The 21,637-nt window shown below is 38.8% G+C and overlaps 1 protein-coding gene across 4 annotated transcripts in view; it reads right to left on the reverse strand.

Annotated features, from left to right (window-relative positions):
* Positions 1–21,637, reverse strand: part of MAPK10 (mitogen-activated protein kinase 10) — a 141,967-nt gene that overhangs the window by 61,026 nt on the left and 59,304 nt on the right. For 3 of the 4 annotated variants that reach the window (XM_066318152.1, XM_066318153.1, XM_066318155.1), the window contains exons 3-4: positions 15,140–15,211; positions 4,107–4,276 (exon numbers count right to left, since the gene is read on the reverse strand). In XM_066318152.1, coding sequence (XP_066174249.1) covers positions 4,107–4,276; positions 15,140–15,205 — 236 coding nt within the window. In that variant the 5' untranslated portion in view covers positions 15,206–15,211. Of the gene's footprint in view, positions 1–4,106; positions 4,277–15,112; positions 15,212–21,637 lie in introns of those variants that run through there. The other variant, XM_066318154.1, reaches the window with a different exon arrangement.

Genomic DNA, 21,637 nt, shown 5'->3' on the forward strand with positions numbered 1-21,637 from the left:
CTATTTTCCTACATTCTTTTTGCAGAATGCTCTTGTAAAGCTCTCTAAAAGTTGTTTTCAAAAACCTCCTCAGGAGGAGGATGTCAAAGCACATGAGCAAAGCACACAACAGCTTTGTGGAAGAGAACACTGACTAAACTAATGGACAAAATTTGAAGAATTTACAACAGAACAGGATCAGAGTGTCAGCCAAGAGTGTTAAGTACAAAAAGTCTGCAAAAAGTAACTTCATAACTGGAATGAAACACAAACTCACAACATATGCTCAGTTCTGATTCACATGAGAGGCTGGGGCTGACAAAATTAATGCTGCCACTCCCTTCAGGGCCACTGAAAATTCTAGGCATATCCAAACACATTGTTCACCCCATTTTGCCTCTGAATGACACGTATTCTTTGTTCTCCTCTTCTGAGGAAAATTAGTGATTAATCCGACAAAGAAAGCACCTCTGAACTTCAATGGAACTATTCCAGTTTACACATGCACAAATATCAAAGAATTCAGTATTTCAATTCAGTGACACAAAGAAATCAAAACAGTATTACTGGGATAGCAGGACCATGACAGAGAAAAATATTCATGTCTCAAGAACTTGAATACACCAGCGTCCAGCTAAACAATACAAATAAAATTGTGTATTAGCTGTAAGACACTGATATGACCACTATTCTCTGTTTTCCCCCTGAACAATGGCAAAAGTATGAGCCTGGAACTGATTATGATCAGAAGCATCAAGTGCTCTTTTCTATGGCTTTTATCATTATTCCCATTGCAATATCCCTTGAGATCCTTATATCTAGCCCAGAAGTCAATAGTGCTATACAGAACCACAACTGAAGGATAATCATTGTACAAAAGAGCTCAAGTGTTTCTGCATCTTGTAGTGGACAATACCTGTGACATTTCTCCTCCAGCCTTTGAACACTCTGGGAAGTGGCTGAGTCACCTTCTCTGGATGTACTGAAAAAGATGTGCAGATGTGGCACCTGGGGACATGGTTTACCGATGGGCAGTGCTGGGGGAATGGTTGGACTCAGTGATATTAAGGGTCCTTTCCAACCTAAATGATTACTTTAGGGAAAGAATCAGCAGATTTATAAGCTACAAGCACCACCATCACATCAGGCTGATCCGAGAAAACCCTGCACTCCATGAGATTCAACCACCAAATTACAATTAAATCAGCAAAGGAGAACCTATGGTAATATTAGGCAACACAACAAGCTATTTATTAGGCAACACAGCAAGCTACAGAGTCTTGCTGGCTCTACCTATTACAGGTTCAGGCTCAAAAGTATAATCAAACCACTAATTCAAAGAAGGATATCTGCAGCACATTTCCCAATTTACTGCTTCAGGAATATATTTACAGTCTCCTCTATATCCGCAGATGAGGTGCCTTTCTAAATTTATAATGCATTCACTGAAAAGCTCTCATAAAAGCATAATTCCTGCTCCCATATCCTCCAGTTAAACATTACTCACACAGAAACTTCCTGCATCAACGAGACAGAATAAAGTCCTTTCCCAGCCAACACCCCCAGTGCAGCTGACACATCATTAGACCACATCTCAGCATCATGCAGCATGAAAGCTTGTGCTCACTTTTAAGAAAAGACCAAGATAAAGGATTTCAGCTGGAAGGCATCATCAGACCCATTTATTTGATGTTCATCCAGACAACTTTGTTTTCAAAACTATCACTTTCTCCTGATAATACACACAGGTATAGCCACCATGTGGTCATAAACCAGGCCAAATGTCTTCATAAGATACCGCTAAGATTTTAATTACTTGTGTCCTCAAGCCTGTAAGTAATGACTTCCCTATCTGCCTTGGAAACCTGGACTTCACCCTTGCTTCCATCATAAATTCAAAAACTGTCAGAGGCCCTTCAAATTGCTTTTGAAATATTTCTGTACAACACCATTTTTCTAGGCATTACAGACAGTATCAAAAATATCACAGACAACATAAAAATGATAGCTTGCAAACCACAGCAGAAAACCTACAGATCAATTACCTTGTTTCCAGGCAAAAAGCACTCATCTAAAACATAAAGAAACACCCACTCCAACACCGGCATATTTCTGTTGATTTTATGGAACATGAGAATTCCTCTCCATCCACCACCATACACAGACCCAAGCTGAAAGTCACCTGTCTCTTTCTCAGCCCCTTGCAAAGTAAGGTAGGTGTCAACTCCCTTCTAACATTGCAGAGGGGTATCAGCTACTTCTTCTCTCAGCAGTTTAAGCGGCACGTATCTAATTAAACTCAGAAAACTGTTTTCTGTTTCTATTTCAGACTCAAAGATTAACTAGTCACAAGCCTGTGCAGTTTTTAGAACCAGAGCTTGGTCTAATAAACTCCAAGCTGTGTTTCAGTGATGCCCCACCATCATCATGCCTGTAATAACAACATGATAATGAAATGCAAACACACCCTTTATAGCCTTTCTCACGGGTGTCAGTGTGATGTACAGTGAGCAAACAGCCTACACTTTTATAAAGAGTAGGGTTTGTAGGGTGAAGAGGAGCTTCGCTGCTCAAGAGATTCCAAGCAGCTTGCTCCCTTTATTTCTTTTGGCTGCTAAAATAATTTTGTGAACATAGTTAACGCAAAACCCATTGAAAGAGCCCAAAGATCCTGTATGTACTATGTCTGTAGAAAGACCATTTCTTTACTGGGTTTATAATTTTTTCACATGGGCACAATTATAACAATCACACCATGTGGGTTTCTCTTTTCTACACAAACTAAGAAAAGAATGCTCATTATCTTCCCCATCTATTGTGTAATACTTCTACATCTGTATCATCAAAAAGGCCTTTTATGGCCTCTCCATGCTACTCACCACTTCAGGGGATTTTTGTTAACTTTCACTTGAACTTGCTTGTTTTTTGATTTGATTTTCTTTCCTAAGAAATTCTTAATTTTTGCTGTCAACTCTTAGTATGAAAGTAAAATTCACAGGATGCTTTTGATTTTATTTAGCTTAATTTCTCTATTTTTTGCTGCTCACAACTGATCATTACAGTAATTCAGTTGCAGAGAGGTTCAATGAAAAGTGATTTTCTTCTGAAACAAATAGAGGGCATTAAGGAGGAAGGAAAACCATCTTCATATGGAATTGAGCAAATAGTGCAAAATTAATTTCAGTAGTACTGAACACAAAATATGCCTCTTTCCCAAAGCTGATTTAAAAGCAACCTTGAGTTCTTTTGTGCTTAAGGTAAGGAATATGGTACTTGGACATTTAGGTCAATCTTTGGACTTGCATGGTCTCAAAGTGTACTAAACAATGGAAGTGATGGGCTGAGACCTAAGGATGTGTTGTCAGTGTGTAACACACATTACATCACATTCTGAAAAAAAAAAAACAACCCAAAAACCAGTGACAGAGGTGACAGATGGAATTAAGACTTTACCTCTGATCAAGGTATAGATAAAAGATTGTTTTAGTTATCCAGCTGCCTCATAATTAAACGGGCAACAAATGTCTGCACTGAGACGTTTAAATACAAGCCACAGAAATTTAAAAGCCGTGTCTAAAAATGCAAAGGCAAAAGCCACAACTTCTGAACATGCTAAAGTCAAATTGCATTGTTTAGGAGAGCTACTGAATTTGCCTTTTGTTCACATTATTCACATCACTGAAAACATCACTTTTAAGAAATAAAGGAAGCATTAGCAGTTACCTCAATTGGAAAGGCTTCCACCCTGAATATCTGAGAATGCTATGGGATGTGACAAGTTTCTGTGCTGCTCTCAGTGACTTTTACTGTAAAGACTAAAATTACAAGGGTTTACTTGGGATATTATTTGCACTGCCTCTGGAAATAGTGCCAGAGTTGTCAATTATGATAAGATCTCTCTCCTGCTTTCTTGCTAGTTCCATTTTGCTGTGTGGAGAAGCAAACCAAGTGCTATCACTCTCACCAGCCAGGGAATTTATTAGTAAACCACTAGGCTCCTTCTGCCTCAGGATGTCTGTTGCCTGAATGCTATTTTTGCAATTTTAGACAACGGCTGTGGCTGGAAAAGAGATGCAAAATGCCAATTCTTCTTTCAAAGCATCATAAGAAAAAGTGCTGATACTCACCAAACTATTCCCTGAGCCCCAGAGCCAATAGGTTTCAAGTTCTGGTAGCGTTTGAGGACTGTGAAGGTCGAGTCACCCACTTCCACGCTGTAGAACTGGTTGTCAACTTTGCTTTTGCTCATGTTGTAATGTTTGGCAATATATGACACATCCACTTGTTTCCCAAATCCCTGTTTTACAGAAAAAGGGAAGAGGAGAGGGATTGGTTAAAACAGAGAAACCAAGGCTGGTAAAACATTAGAACACTGATAAAGCACTGTCAGCCTCATTTTTTAATATAAATTCTTGTCATTTTTGGCTCGTTTTCATAAAGACTGTATCAAACCTTCTTTCTTTTGCAGGAAATCGCCATAAAAAGAAAATCAAAGAATTAAAATTAATCTGATTAAAGAAAACCAGTGAATTCTCCAGCTGATGTTTGTGACACAGTTACTGCCAGCTACTGGTCTCTGCCTGCCATCACTTCTGCTTCGTGACTACTGGGTTATGTACTCATTTGTTTTGCAATTAATTTAAAATAAGATGACTTTCATCAATGTGGAAGTGGGACAAGAGACACAGGAATCAGGCTCTTCTTTATAGATCAGACAGAACAAGCAGATGTATTTCCCGTGAGTGCTAAAACTTTCCCTGAGCAGGTGATAAAGGCCTTGAGAGCCTCTCAACAGGGGTTGCAAAAGAAACAGAGCAGTGAATGACAAACTGTGACCCAACACGTCTCAGTATCATGGAGACTTATCCAGAAGTTCTGGAGGTCTTCAAGAGTTCTGGGTTCCTAAGGACAGGGCGAGTTGCTCTCATGACCTAACAAGTGCAGCAAACACCAATTTTCATGACACAAAACCAAGCACTGCAGCTAGCACTGCACAGCAGTGCTCCTCCCCAAAACTGTAAAATTAAAACCCAATAATCTTCACGAGACTTAAAAAACCCTCCCTCGAATTTGTAAAATTACCATGCAGTGAGTTACATTATAGCCACTTTATGACTACTGCTGAGCTCAGCTCCCAATGGACTACAGAGCAAATTTATAGTAATTTGAGATAAAAATCAGAATTAAGTGCTTGTAATTTAGGATTCTATACTACATGATTCTGAGCACAGAATGCAAAATCTCAACAAATTATAAGAGATCTGCCCTAACAGAGTTGACTGTTCAGTGATGGAAGTCAAGACATGCCAAAATGCCTTCTGTAAAGGTAAATAAAAAAACCCCCAGCTATGCCTCTGTCTATACATTTTTTTTTCAGTGCTCCCAAACAGAGCTTATACATTTTTTATTTGCTCTAGTATAAATTTCTTTTCCCCAAAAAGATCTGAATGATCAAATGTATTATGTGTGTACGGACTATTCAATTGAAATTTGATGGAGCTGGGAAAAAAAAAGTAAAGTTGATTTTGATGACATTACTCTTTCAATTAAAAATTACATCATTCAAGTGTTCCAAAAACCTGGCCATTAAAAACAGATTACTGACCTTGAAAAGAACTTGGATTTTAAGTTTTGCCCTGGAAAAATTATTATTATTTGTGTGTCTGTTACCTGACTGGAAGGCCCTTTGGCACTGGACAGCATCGTCCTGAACACCTCATTTAGAGATTTTGAAGCATTTTAATAAATGCAGCTTTTCTTTCAAACACAAAGTCTCATCTCAGAAGAGCAAGTGGAAACTTTACATTAACTTGTTCATCAAACATTGTGAGGGGCAGAGCAGGAGAGGCCTTGCCCTAACACAAGAAGGGAGAGATTTACGTTCACTGACACAGCGCTAAATTGAAGCTTCCAGAGAGTGAAATGATTCCAAAAGAGGTTTGAATATTTCTCGTTGGAAGACAAATATGGTGCATCTGATTCACTCTGTGTAGCCTTAGTCTTAAAATGCCTTCCATTTAGCGAAGAGAGATGGATAAATTTGGCTATTCAGCTCAGATATTCACACCAGACCTGGAATTGAGAGGGTTTTTTGGGTTTTTTAAATAAGATGCTCCTGATTGACAGGAATTTCACAGCTTCCTCCGGCTAGACACACACATTTGGAGTGCGTTTTTTCCTGATGTCATTATCAGAACAATGCAGGACATATTTAGCATTAACACCCATTAGTCTGAAACCAATGTTTATGTATAAAGTGTCAGCATAAAAATTGCATTCCTGAGTGAGCCTGACTCATAGCCAGCTCCTCTGGAAGTACAGATAGAGTGAATTTTTAAGTCAAATTGGATGACTATGTTGAGGCTTGGAGGAGCCAGGCCTGCCACAACTTGTTTGTGTCCTCACTCCCAAGCTACCTGACAGCTCGTTTTGTGGTATGGAGCGACATGGGAGCACATATTTTATCACTCTATGTCTAAAATAAAAATTACTTGCTTTTAAGTTAGCCTGTGTGAACTACTAGCCTTGGGAAACTCATGCTGCATACAGGGGGATTTCTGAACTGCTGCAGTTCCAGCAGCTGGTTCTTTTAAATCCAGAAATGTCTTAAAAATCAATTAAAACAGCTCAGAAGAACCACTCTGCAGTATCTCAGTTATACGGGTAATTAACATATCCAACTGCTTCAGTCAACAGCAATTAAAGTTTTGTACCCAGAAGACCACAACTGATAAGAAAATGCAAATGTCCTGATGAGCAGCTCCCCTTTGCACAATTTAGACCATTCCTATGACAATCTGCCCCTAACTGAGTGTGAGAGGGAAAGGTAAAGACTGTTTTATTTTTCATGGAATCATTTTTTCTTTTTAGATTAATATCTTTTCCCCTGCCTAAAAATTTGCACCCCATAAGGTCTTTGGTAGAAAAAAACCACCAAGCATTACTTCTAAAATCCAAGGCAGGCTGATTTAGTTTGAAGTTTACTTCAAGCAGAATGTCTCCTCTGAGTTACAAAAATTTCAGCTTTGTGGACAGGCCAAGCTCCAGCTCATCTACTAAGTTGCCTCTTCACTTTAAACCCACTCAGATAAAAAGCTACAAAAAAGCTCCTACTACTCTATATTTTCCAATTTTTACCAAAGCCCAAATAAGCAAAACAAAAGCATAGTAAGGTTACTAAAGCTCAATGCACTGCTTACTTAATAACAACAGGAGATGAATGATATAAATATTCTTGTCATGATGCTGACTCAAACCAAATCCCAAAGTCAATGAATTATCAGCATTATTGGATTAATCACATTTGATCAGATCCCCAAGCCAAGCTGACATATAATCAAGAATATGGTTGATTCAACAGCCACTTCCTAATGAGGACAAGGAAATGGCAGTTTTGTTTCACTGCAAAATTAAGTTAAAAAAATCTTTTCCCTTTAGCAAGGAAATTCATACTCTTTATAAAGCATGCCAATGTTAGTGCCAAGCCCTGATGAAAAGGTTCTTCTCTAAATCTTCAAATTCACATGGCTTGTCTTAAAGAAGCCTACACACTACATTTTGCTCTTCTCCTGTTATATCCTCAGTTCTCATTTAAACCCCTTCCAGAAGCCTTGGTGTTATTACAGATATTAATACTCCCCCAGATGCCCTCTTGTACACCACTAAATGATTTCAGATTCAGGTTTTACTGCACAATGTTTACAAGTCCTGTACAGGCAGCTTAAGTTAAAGCTTTGATGACGTGGCATCAGAAAGGAACCTGGGTGTGGTGGTTTAGCATGAATGTGAAAGGTTTTTTTTTCTGAGGAAGTTCTAGCATGGATTGACAGCTTGGCTGATGAATAAGAGTGTTGCCTATGCCTCTGGAAATTAGTCTTAAATCAAAAGTCCCAAGTGATCCAGCCCTTTTTCCTTTTCTGGCTGGCAAGGAGCTAACATTACTTAGTAAGTCAGAAGGTTGGGTTGGGACCCCCGGGGCCAGACCCAGGCAGGGCTGGCAGTGTCCCCTCTGTCCCCTGGCAGTGTCCCCTCTGTCCCCCGCTCCTCCCATGGGGAGAGGAGGAGGATTGCAGGTCGGCAGTGCTGGCCCTGCCCCAGGGGCTGCAGCGGCCGAAGCCTCTGGTCTGAGGGAGGAGAGACTTTTGAGAACTTTTCTCTGGAGCTCCAGGGAGCTGATCTAAGTTTGAGTTGCTTTAGATCTGACCAGGATTAGAGGAGAGTTCGTCTGTCAGCGTTCCTGAGCAGCTCCCTCTCCCCATTCCTTCCCCCACCATCACTTGCAGCCCTGAAGTTCTGGGAGTCAGCTGGACAAGAGAAAAAAAGACTCTGGGCAAAGGCATTAATCCTTTTCCCTCCTCCGTGGAAGACAGAGTGATTTGAAATGTAGAGAGACAGGATTGAGACAAAGTCAGTGAAAGAACTGAGAAAGACTATTGGGAGATGGGAAGGAGGAAGTGGACATTTTGACCGGACTCTGAATATGAATTATAGAGAAATGGACTGTTTTTGTAATATCTTAATGCTGTTTGGGGGAATGCAAGTTCTAGCCAAAGGGTTGTGTGTAGTGATATACATGAGATTTAATTGAGAATTTTGAATAGAATATGTTGCTGGCTCCTGGGAAAGAACAAGGAAGACTCTATTTCTTTAGAGATAGAAGCAGTTTTAGAGATAAAAGAAAAGAATCTTTGTTTTGGACTAGAAAAGCATTCTTAAAACGATACCCCAAACATGCAGAGGCCCACAAGCAGCTTGGGAAACTGTTATATGGGTGGGACTGCACAGAATATGCAGAAATTCCGGGTGGTTGCAGATCTGCGGCCTTGAAAGCCACCAGACTTTTTCTTGTGACATGTTCTCCATAACTCTGGAGAGGCTCCTCTCCCAAGGTGACGTAAGATCATGTTTAAATGGTGGCAACTGACTGAAAATCATAGTTTTCTCTCTGTGTTGAGTGGGAAAATGAACAGTTTGAGGTGGGAGGCAGAAGGCATTTGAATGTCTCTTTTTTTTTTTCTCTCTTTTTCTTTGGTGTATGTTAATAAAATTATCTGGTTTTACTTTTAAGTTGTGCCTGTTTCGCCTTTTTCTCCCAAAATCCTACCTCCCAATTAATAAACGAAATTTGGCGAACTGAAACCACAACGTAAATAGTGTGTTGGCCAGGAAACTCAAATGGAAACCACAACACCAGGGCTAGGACTTTCCAGCATACACCCTCCTGTAGATGCACCTAACCATAAACTCCTTTCAAACGTGATTGAGACCAACATCGTAAGAAACCAGGAATTAGCACTTCATTAAGAAATGGATGGGGAGAAAGAAGTTTAGAGATACATATTGTAATAAGGTTATCACAGTAAAAATGTATAGGTCTCATATGGTAAAGTGAATTCCAGTGAGTTAATAAATTTTCAGGTGAACTTCGAATGAACTTGAGCAAGCTACAATACTGAGGCCCCAGATCAACAGTGAACACTGCAGGTGTGAAACTTCAAAGAAAACACATCTAAGTTTCTCAGACCTCTGTGTCAGATGAAAGATTATTCCTCAGAGACAAAGTATGCATGGAAATGCCATTTGTTCTTAGTTTCCATAAACATTTGGACAGTGAAATTACATTACTTCAACACTGATAGGAACTTAGCTTTCATTTCATACATACAAAAATGCATGAACCACTATTTTCTCCTTTCAGTACCTAATTGAAAACTTCTAAAGCACACACACACATTCCCCAATGCCATTCTCTTTCCTCCATACTGAGAAATTTAAGACTAAGAGAAGTGAAAGTTTCTCAGCCCTGAAAACCTAACTATCCTAGTTAGCTCACTGTAGCATGTAGCCACATTTGCAATGATGTTTGCTTAGTAATCTGACAAGTGAGAGAGAGAAAAGAAAATAGAGTGTCAAGACTCAAGCATTTGAGATGAAGGAAAAAGATACTCTCACCATTACTGTTTAGAGAGTATATATTTTGCTTTAAAAGGACAAGCATTTAAAAATTCAGAGGAACTCAAATAACTTACTGCCTCACACTGAGCTACAAACTGTATTCTTTTCCTTTCTTTCAGAGTACAGAGAGAAAAAGAGTTAAAAAGCCCAACAGAAATAAAATTACATTATTTTCTATATTATAAGGTGAATTGCTTCCTGATACCCCATTTTATTTGTCAATTTCTATCCTACAAAATAACTATACTTATTAGATTTTACTGACAGACCTTTGTTTCTGAACGCCATTCCTTCTATTACTGACGAGCCTAAAATATGGCAATTTCTTGCAGCTCAGCATCTCATACATTTCAGCTTTTATAAACACAAACCATGCCAGCAGCAATTTAAGGCAAATTGCTCTCCTTTGCATCTCCAAGACAGTGAGCACTGCCACAGATTCCGCTGGCAGCATCAGCAGCGGGGAAACTTTACCTCAGTGTTCATATCCTTCCCCGTCTGCCCACAGAAATCCTGCCAGGAACTCCAGCTCGAGGGTGCCATGATGCAAGGCTACTGAAATCAATCAAAGCCCTCCATGCAGGTGAGTGAAAGAATCAGATGGAAGGCTGAAAGGCTGATCCCCAATCTGCAGCTGGCACAGAGCCCAGGGATGAGCAGGATGGAGCAGAGAGGATGCTCTGAGCCAGACATCATGATTGTTCCCCAGTGGCCTCCACATCCTTACCCCACCTCAGACAAAGAGACCACAGCACATTTCAGAGGTGGATGCCTTTGCTTCCCTCAGGATACAAAAGGATAATATCTTAAAGCTGCAATTTAACCTTAAAATGCCAAGGTTGCACAGATTGAAATTCACGAGTACGGTAAAACCCTCAGTCTCCTGGCCAGCTCTGAAAACGTGCACAGAGGCAAGCCCTGCTCACCCAGGTCCATCTGCTAAGCCAACAGCACTATGAATTTAATGGCTATCCTCCCACTTGCACAGCTCTAATTCTCACAGAATTTCAAGTGTCAGAATTCTGGCATGAACGTGACTTTGCTGAGCCCTCTACTACGAATTTAATGGTCACAGGCTCTGCTGTGTAAATTTGAATGGCCACAGAAGTTGTCACTCGGGAAACACAGAGTATCTTTGCAGAGAAAGATCTACTAAATTATTTTTAAATTGTGTATTCTATGTATGACACATTTATGGCAGAATTTTTATCTATTTTTTTTCTCCATAAAGACAGACTTCTCACTTATTCTGGCTCTCCCTGAACTCAAAAGTCCATGAACAGTGATCCAATCCCCCACACAGAGTTTCATCTTGTGTGTGTGGAGTTGCATGAAATATTACAGATTTTGGTCTTACCAGGCACATCACACCAGAGTTCTCCATTCTTCCACCTCATTCTCCTCCTGAGGCTTGTATTAGTCACCCAGTCTTCCTGATTTTATTGTATTTGGAGGGGGATTTAAAAGCTAATTTCCGGCCTTCTTTTAATCTCTCTCCAGCTGTCTTGCCCCCCAGATAGGGGGCTTTCTGCATTTAACCTTTCAAGTAGACAACTGACCCCTGCAAACAACTCAGCCTTGATTGATTTGTGATTGATCTTTTTACATTTCCTTTATTCACTCAATTTCAACACATCATATTAAAGGATTTTATTAAATGTAGTACTATATTTCTAAGTGCTGGTTGGGTAATTTTTTTGTTAGGTTGGGGTTTCTTTTGTAGTTGTGGTTCTTTGTTTAATTGTTTAAACACTCTGTCCTTGTCTGACCTCTTCTGAGATACCAAACCCATCAGCTCACCTAGCTCTTACCTAGTTCTGATTACACACAAAGCAGCAAGTCTGCCTTCTCCTTTTCAATTCTATCTGCTCGAAACACAAGGCAAAGCACTACTTAATTCTTCTCTTGCCCTCCACCTGTTCACTGAGCTCTCAGTACTTTTAATTCCTTCCTTCTTACAGGCACCAAATTTTCATAAGTTACACTTACAACTCTGGTATCATGTATTGCTCAGAAGTCACTGTGTCCCTCATTCCAGGCCAGACTTCTAACAGATGAGCAATCTGTGAGTATCTGCACAAGAAAACACTACTTCAAATGATTCCTCATCCCTCTGATGCCTGAAGAGCTCAGTGTTGACACACAGGAGACATCCAGCCCTGGTCATCACACCAAAGAAGGTCGAAAGGACTGACCAAGAAACACTGAGAGAAAAGGTTCCTTAAGACTGAGGTTTCTGTATGGAGAGGAACTAAATCAGTGGTCGAAATGCAAAATGTAGATAAAAAGATACAGGAAGAAAGTAGATTTCTCAATAGAACTATATTATTACAGTATTCCATATGCAGACTATAGCTAATAAATGGATTCTCCCTTTTGCAAATAAAGACTGTATGGAGCTAAATAATCACACCTTTAGCTAGAAATAGACAACCCTTGACCCTAGGAAATACAATTTTATTCACAGAAGTTTAACATATCAACTGTTGATAACTGTTGAATACCAACTAATTTCCCATTGAATAGAAGGCATAATCATAGGACACACTACATTTAGAACTGTATTCTAAATAAAGGTATCCCATATGCTACGACTTAGGGAACATGCAAATTCTGACAGGCTATACATGTCTTGATAGTGATTAAAAAAAAGATACTGAAAGCCTAAATGGAGAAAAATATGGATGAAAAAGTCAGTATTCTTTTGGAATTGTTAGGTATTGTTAATATATTAGTATTAAAATTTAATGTCCTATTCTACCCATGATACCCTACTCTGCATTACCTGGTGCTACAATAAAAATGTATAGGGTCCTACAGATAAAAGTTTACTGGTGATATCACTCTTACAAAAATCTAATGAAATTCTATAGGCCTTCTTGTCCTACTTGTCTGTTATGATAGAAAAGCAGACGTCCTTTACCTCAGCCTTAAAAAAGGTGTCTGTTTCAGAACATGAATTGGCTACCCATGTCCAGTAATTCCAGACTTGCGTGTTTTTACACCTTGGTGTGAAGGAGTGGGAAGGTATATATTTATATTTATATATATTTACCCTACTTATGCTACTGAATTTTTCTCAGGAAGGGCCATTCTCTTTTTTTCCTTAAGCTGGAAATCCTTAAAATTCTATTCCTGCTGAATTAGCATTTCATCATACAAAACTAGTATGCTCAGTGGCATAAGCTCTATGTCAAAGAGAAGAGCCTGTAATTATGTATATGACACTTCCCTTCAGAGCACATAAAGCTGTGCCTTTTAGGCCACAAATATATATTGCAAGAAAAATACGCCTCCAGTACTAAAAATAATCAGGGTTCTCTTCAGTATTGGAGCTGTAAGAAAGGCACTTCAGCACAAACACTTTGGAGAAAGTCTGCAGTGAGGCATAAATTCCAAATGAAAGCAGGGATAAGAATGGAATAAACAATATTACCACCTGGACACTATTCCTAGTCTCTAAAGATCTGGATGTTTGGACCAAGGACAGAGAGATAACCTCCATCCCTCTCTAAACAATAGAAATGAACAGCATCCAAGACAGGTCTTAATGCAACCAGACACTTAATTTAGAGACTGTTCTTGCACATAGTTCTAGCTGTTATTTGGATCAGGGCCTATCATTATGGAGAGAATAAATTAACATGAAGCTAAAACCAGTTTTTATCCTCAAGAGAATCGATCTGAAGGTCTGAAGACCTTGAAAAGGTATCTGTGTGAAAAGTGCTTGAAGGCTGGAATTCTGTTCCCTGCAGTGTCAGGACAGTATCTCTTTGTATGTGTTTAGTGGGTGATGCCATTCTGGGTACCTGCTGCAGCCATTAAATAGGAATTAATCTCACTCAGAGACAAAATTCATCCAAAATTGTCTAAGTAAAAAGGAGAGGAGAGCTGTGCAAAAAACCTGCTACAGTGAAAGTATTTTTTCATCAATAACACTTTTCTCATACAATCTGAGAAAAAACACCCTTTTTTGAAAATTTTTGCAATTTTTTTTTTTTTTTAAAGCAAACTCTGTCAAAGCATTACAAAAAATACTACATTGACATAGTGGAAGAGTTAAGCCAGTTAAACACATGCCCATGAAAAACGGGTGATAAAAAAGAAAATACAGTTAAGCAGATTATCAAACTGAATAGCCAAGACCCATCCCAGAGCTGATGACTCCTAATTCCAGATTCAACCTTCTCAGCAGAATTAATATTTAGTGTCCCTGAGTTAAAAAACAGAAAGCAAACTTTCCAACACCTGTCACTATTTCGTGTTAAATGCTTACACAAAAGCAATGTTCTTTTTACAACTGTGCTTTCACTTGACTCCACTCGTAATATAAAAGAAAATAGTGTTTATCATAAATTCATTTTTAAGAATGCAGCATTGTTTTCAGTCTCAAAAAGTGAAGAATGTCCCCAATATGTCTCCAGTTAGTTAGATTACTGATGTCTGATCTCACAAAAAAACCCCTTTAAAATTATGAAGAGATGGAATTCAAGCACAAAAACACCGTTCAGAAGTGAGCAAAAAAGTCATCTTTCATTCACAAGGGAAAATTATGCACACAGATTTGCAACTAAATATGTTAACTAAATTAACCAAGACAACCAAAAACTGGATTAATCAATGAGCTTTTTCTTTGCATCAAAGATTTAGTTTCAGCTTCATGGGCTTCCATACATTGTGACCAAACAATTTCAAGTGTGATGTAGAAATATAGAATTTGCTTTAGTGCAGTCTCATGGCTCCAAGACCTCACATGGTGTTCAATGGGAGACAAGACAAACACCACAATTTTAATTATGTTTTCTTCACTTCCAGTACAGGTAAACAGAAAATTATAATCACAGGCCATAATGTAAAGGGCTGTCTCAGAAAAACAGAGACTAAGATAAAATAGTTTAAATTTGCAGTTCTTCTGTTGGAAAACTTGCCATTACTTTTCATTAAAAAAGCCTTAAAATATTAACTGATAGTTTATCTGAACAAAATCAAAAATCATTAAGAACAAATTACAAAATAAACTTGAGGGAAAATAGAAAAGTAATCTTTTGTGATGCACTTCTTTATTTTTTTTATTTATTCTCATTTTTATAACCAGTTACTTGCAGTAAGCTGCTGAAACTCATATTTTTCTCTTACTATAGCAGATATTGCAAAAATGAAATACAAGTATATACTGTACCTTGTTTTACCTGTAAGGAACACACACCTGACAAAAGGCAATCTTCACATCCAGAGTAGGTTCACCAAAATAATACAAGAAATGGCGGCTCATAAATACCTGCAATTAAAGAAAAGTAGACATAGAAATCTTGTCTGGCTGCTGATGTGCAATTGTAATACAGCTCTAGCTTCATTTGGATTCTAAAACCAACCTCATTTTTTACCCAGCTTGTGAAAAACAGAAATGTTCTAACACTGAACTGTAAAAAAGCTTTAAACTCTTTCTATTCCCTGTCAAGTTATGGCCCCAAATATGACTTGGTTACATCTGGAAAACTTTACAGTAACTGGTGCCATTAATTCAAGTTCGTCATGTCACTTGCATATTCCTACACCACCACCAACAACAAAAAAAAAAAAAATCAGGTCAATAATGTTCTAAACAATGTGGAAATAGGAGACAAATTATTATGGGGAGGAAAAAATACAAGTCCTAAGTTGATGAGTATTAGGAAAGTTATAGAAGTGGAAAGACTAGATACATCACTGTGTAAATTCATCCACTTTGTGAACATCCCATGTAGTTCTGGTTCTGGTCTTTACATTCTACCACTGGGAAAGCTACAGAAAAGGGCAGTAAGAAGGGTCCAAAGCACAAAGAGATTTCTCACATGAAACAACAGAACAGACTGGGGAGATATTTTTTTTAGCCTAAAAGAGGACTGTCTGAGTGGAAATATGCTGGAGGTACATAAAATGAGTGGAATACTGAAAAATGAAAACGCCCTTCCACTTTTTGTTCAAATAATTAAAAAAAAAAAAAAAAGTGGCACCGAGTTTTATTATCAGAGTTAGAATTAACAACAGGAAATAATTCTTCATACGCTGTTTTGTCACAGTAAAACTCTCTGCCTCGTGCTGCTGTGGAAGCCAGAAGTCAACATAAGCACTAACATGATTAGGCAAATTCACATAAGAAGAAATGTGCTGAAGGCTATTAACCTCAAAAATATCACCCTGACTCAAGACACCCCTGAGTCACAGTCTGCCACTCCATGCTCAGCCTATTTCTGGATTTCCCAGGCATCTGATACTGGCCCAGGGAGCCACAGGCTAGACTAGACAGGCCTCCCTGTGCACCCCATTACAGCTGTCTTAATTTAGTTCCACAGCATCACATCCAGCTCTGCCTGACCAGTCCTGTCCCAGCTACATTCCAGCATGGCACATCAGTGACAAGCACCCACAGCAGTGTCATCAGGCTGAGATAGGCAGCTGTGCCACAAGACTTTGGAGAGCATCGATTCCTCTGCATGACCCCAAAGAACCACAGAAAACCCTGCCAAACACACAGAACAACAACAAAAACCTGTTAACAGCACAATGAAAAAACCAGCAACTTTTAGTTAAAATGAAATAAATTATACAGAACTTCATGTCCTTCTGCTAAATGTAAGCTCATTGTAAAGAATTAAAAATGAAAACAAAACAACCATCACTCCATAAAGATGAAGTTATGATTCTGAAACACTGTGTAGCTACTCCTGGCACTTGTCTTTAGTGGAAACAACTAACTTCAAGTGCAAACAGCACTAAGTAAGACAGGACTTAATCTGGAGTCATTTCAACTCACACCAATTGGTCAGGAGTAAAGAAACTACAAGAAAGTATTCACCAATACTTGCCAACTTCAATGCATCATGTGCTCCCACGTGTCTTTAATTTTTAATGAATGAATATATGAATAATCCTGTTATGAAAGCAAGTTTATGACCTTTTCTGCATCATGTTACAGTGTCTGAGATTGCTTTCTCACTGCCCACTGAGTCATTACCAGAGTCACATATTCCACAGGGGGTTTATAATAGTTTATATTAAAACAAAAAAAGAAGAAAGGAAGCTGGGTTTAAAAAAAAAAAAAAAAAAAAAAAAAAAAAAAAGCTTTTAGCATAAGATATATTGCCAATGATTTGGAAAACCAGCAGGTAATTACACTGTCATGCTGCAGATACACTCACTGACTGTATGCATTACATTGCTATAATAATCAATGACTGAAATGTCAATAGCTGGGACATACCATGCTCAAGACAGAGCTTAATGGTGGAAAGCAAAGAAAGGAAGGGAAGAAAATTGGGGGAATTTGGTTTCTCCCTGAATTTTCTGTGAGGGTCTACTGAGAAGACATACTTTGTATTATGTATGCATTACTAGTCATGCCCAGCTCCTCAGCTGTCCACGGGAATTACTGTCACTGTTAATAGCCACCCTGGGCAGAACAATAGACTGGTGAGTTTTATGAACTGGAATACATTTTAGAATTTATATGTTGTCCTTGTGTGCAGTTAATGCTTATAAAATAACAGAAGTATGATATGTTTTAATGGCCTAGATCAATACCCATATTCCTCTGTACATGAGATACGCCAGATGAATCACTACAGAGTTGAGTTCCTCCAGTTGTACAACAGGACTGAGTGCCACCTTTCCATGGCACAGAAAGGTGCACCCAGGACAAAACACACTTGGGATCATGTTTTAAAGTGTTTGTTGAATTCATACAAGGTTCCCTTCAGTGCCCTGTAAGTAATCACACACGTATATAACTTCTAATTCCTTCAGGCAGAAAATAGATTCACACTCAGCTGCGCAGATCTCCTTGATCACGTCTCCTCTGGTGCGAGCTGACACCACATCACTAGAGATGTTTAAGAAGTGTCAGAATAAAGAACTGGCCTGATGCTGAGATAATTGTGTTACAACATAAAGCAGTTATAAAACAAGAAGCTACTGAGACAAACAGCATCACTCACCAGGGACTGGAGCTTTATGTGAGAGCGTAAGCATCCAGTATTTCTTTACCCCTCTTCTGATACTTCACCTTTTCAATATTGAGTGAAATTACCCAAGTGGGGAAGAACTGGGAGAACAGAACATTGGTGATAGAATAAAATACTCTGGGAAGCCACAGACTGCACACAGTAGTAGCATCACAGAGAGAAAACCTGTCTGTGAAACAACAAAGCCACAATGGGATCCCAAATCTTCATCATGACCGAGGCATCTGTATGCCAGAACTCATAAAAACATGCAAGACTCAGCAGCAAACACATGATCTACTTTCAGGCAAAACAAAACTAGGAGGCATTAAAATCAGGAGGAGGAAAGCAGCCATGAAGGCAAGATAAAGAAAATCCTGAAAATCCTCTGAGCTGTGCAGTGGCACAGGCCCCAAGGGAAGTGCTGCCTGGACCCACTGAGGCTTGGCCTCTACCTAGCCTGCTGCTTCACTCCACTCTGCCTTCCTCATGGAAAGCTGTTCTTCAAAACAGAATGTGGGCTAAAGACATGCCCAAATGTCTGCCATGAACTCTTTACCTGCAGTGCTCCTATCAAATATTTCTTTTCTGTACGAGGACTTTGTACTTTTAATAATGGTTATCTTCTCTCCAGGGGTCAAGAGGATTATCTAATTATTATGCAAACAGCTCTTTGAAGACTGAAAGGATTAAATCAATACTATTAGTATAATTACTGAGAGCAGAGAAGAAACCATGGAATCAGAGCAGTTAAAACAGACTAGAAAACCAACAGTAGCTGCAGTTCTCAAACACATCCTCCTGCAGTGAACCTTTCTGCTTGTCCTTGAATTCTTTCCTCACCCTCAGTGCTGTATGATGTTGGTACCCAGGCAATGTCTGGGCAATTTGGCCCAGTTAGATTAAATCTTTTGGCCTAGGAGTGTTGTTTTCTACCCAGGCTGCACTATCCTTCATGTAAGTGGTTCCTGGATGATGGACAGGGACTGTGTTTGTCCTAAGCCTAAGAGATGCAAACCTCAAGCCTGAGGGGTCTGGGCTGTTGCTGGTCCAAGCAGAGCCTAAGCACTTGCACCCACCAAGCTGAGCTCTTTTCATCTGGAAAAAAGCATCACAGTCACTTTCTTTTGAGAAAATACCTTCATGATGGTTTCTCATCCCTGCATCCCCTAACGAACAGGTAAGTTCCTCATGCCCAGTGGATAATGGCTCGACCTGTTACAGCATATTTAAAACTTTTTGTAACAGTTCAGAAGGCCAATGTCAATCCTCAGGAAAGTTCCATGTAACTTTTTAACTCAGAGAGATGAAGGAGCCAGCAGCCCCCCTGGGCAGTACTGCTTTCTTCATCACAGTCCAGGCAGGCAGGGCTGCTCATCTCACCCCACATCTGTGTCAAATGCACTGATCCAGGGCTGAAACAAGGTTCTTCATGAGGAAAAACTGCAGCAGCTGTTTGACCTGCACTTGAACCAGTGTTGCTGTACTTGAAACGAATATCTCAAACTAGCCCTGGTGCTGCTCTCACCACCTCCTATGCTCCTGAGACTATACTCTGAGAGGTTTTTACATGCCCTACAATGAAACAAAATGGAAACAAATGCTTAAATTTATAATTTAAAAAGTAGCCCTACAGGGAATTAAAAAAATAATTAGAAGTGCAAGTTTCAATTTAAACAGGAATAAAATGGCAGCTGGAGATAAAGTAGAAAGAACTACTTGTATGAAAAACTTCACTAGATTTAAACCTGGCATAGTGTGGCTGCAAACTGGAAGGTTGTAAAAGAATCACAGCCACCAATATCTTTGCCTAGTCCCATCAATTGTGATAATACCAATAATAAAGGGAAGCCATCTATATTCATATAAAGTAATCAAATCCAGCATTTCTGTTTATTTAACATTACCACTCAAATACATGGCATGTGCACAACGGATACAGTAAATGTGCTCCTTATTCTCTCCAACTTGTAGTTCTCTACTTATTCTACAAAAGGAGAATTCAAGTATTTATTACTACCTCCTTACATTTCATTCCTGAACACAAAGATACAGAGCATGAAAAAAAATTAATGAAATAGCACCATGACTTAAAGTTATTTTAAAAACCTATCCTGTCCTAATTTAATGACAGTGGGCAATTGATCAATTCAGTTGTCACTTAAAAATACTAATGTTCAAAGATTAGCATTAATGAATTATTAATGCTTCCTGCTTTGAAAATGTGTTTGAATAATTTCGTGCATTTCCAGTACTGAAATTCCCCTCTCCTTCACCTCAAAATACATACTCTCACCACTGTATAAGTTCTCTGAAGCTTTCAGTAATGTTCTAACTCCTGTAACTATATTTTTCCTTTACTGAAGCTTGGCTATTCTGCTCTGTGTAAACAAGAGTGTAGGAAATAATGAAGACCTGAAAAAATTCACACAGCATGAGAAGTGTGCCAGCAGAGAATGGCAATCTCTGATCCCCAAACTCCTACAGAATTTCAAGCGTGGGCTCTCACATCTTTAACATGCTGGAACAAAGAAAAGTCCTGCAATTTGCCCACGTTTTTCATATAATTGCTGCCAGATATAATAGGGATATACATGTTCAAATGTCCTATCAAATTGGTCTTCACTTCAGAGACCAAATCTTTATGCTTATCAGCCTTTTTTATGTAACTTTTTTCTTTCAGTTCTAATGTATAGTACTGCAACAGAAGACCCACTGCTTTACAAGAAGCCTCAAGACATCCAGAGGATAAATATGAACCAAAATTTGAAAGTGGATTAATACTAGTCAAGGAGAATGTTTCTACTGCAAAAGAGTACTTTTCTGGTTTTGTCTACACTCACATTTTAATTATTCTTGGAATAATCAAGGAAAGCAGTGCTGTGAACAGTGTAATTATTAAGGTTATATCCCAGCAGAAAGAGAGCATCTTCCACTGGGAAGAGAAGTGATGGCATGTTAAAATTCACAAGAATCATGCAAGTAGCTCTAAAACATCTGCTAGAAGAGAAAAGAGAGTGAAAAGGAAAGAAACAATTTTGGAATAGCACTGAAAAGAAAATATATATATGAAACAAAAAAGAACAAACAAACTGAAAAGACAAGGTACTGATAAGCAGATATTCATAATGATCACAGCTCACATGCATGAGACAGGAATAAATGAGCTCTAAGTCTGGTCTTGCTACCAGCTTCTCATTTTTCTCTCCCTCCAGTTATTACAAGACAGAATTCCTCACCTGACTATATTTGGTTGAAATGCCCAAGTTATACAGCCCAAGATATCACATGCAGAGGTAATACTTACTGTTAGGAACAAGTATTATGAGGAAAAGAGCCTACCTCTGCAAGAGGCTGCAGCAGATTAGTCAAAGTTTATGATGATCTTGTCATCATCTTTCATACCATCTTTTCATTTTCAGCTGAATATCTTCACTCCCTGAATAAACCCTAGCCACTTCCTAGAGTAGTGAAATTTAAATTTGATATTGGAAGTGGCTCTGAATTTCCACAGGAGAACCTGGAGTGGTAACTGTGTGAGACTGTGGCTATTACTGTAAGCAAAAATAAACCAAAGAAAAGCTACTTGGAAAGAGATGAGCACAGTAAAACACTGCCTGCTTCACATAAGATAACCTTTATCACAATGGTGAAAGCAAGATGCATTTTTCCTGCTTTGGGCACTTGATTTTAATTTGCTTTCCTCTTCGTGAGGAAAAAAGAAA

The sequence above is a fragment of the Sylvia atricapilla genome, chromosome 4, assembly GCF_009819655.1.
Source record: "Sylvia atricapilla isolate bSylAtr1 chromosome 4, bSylAtr1.pri, whole genome shotgun sequence".
NCBI classification, from domain to species: Eukaryota; Metazoa; Chordata; class Aves; order Passeriformes; family Sylviidae; genus Sylvia; species Sylvia atricapilla.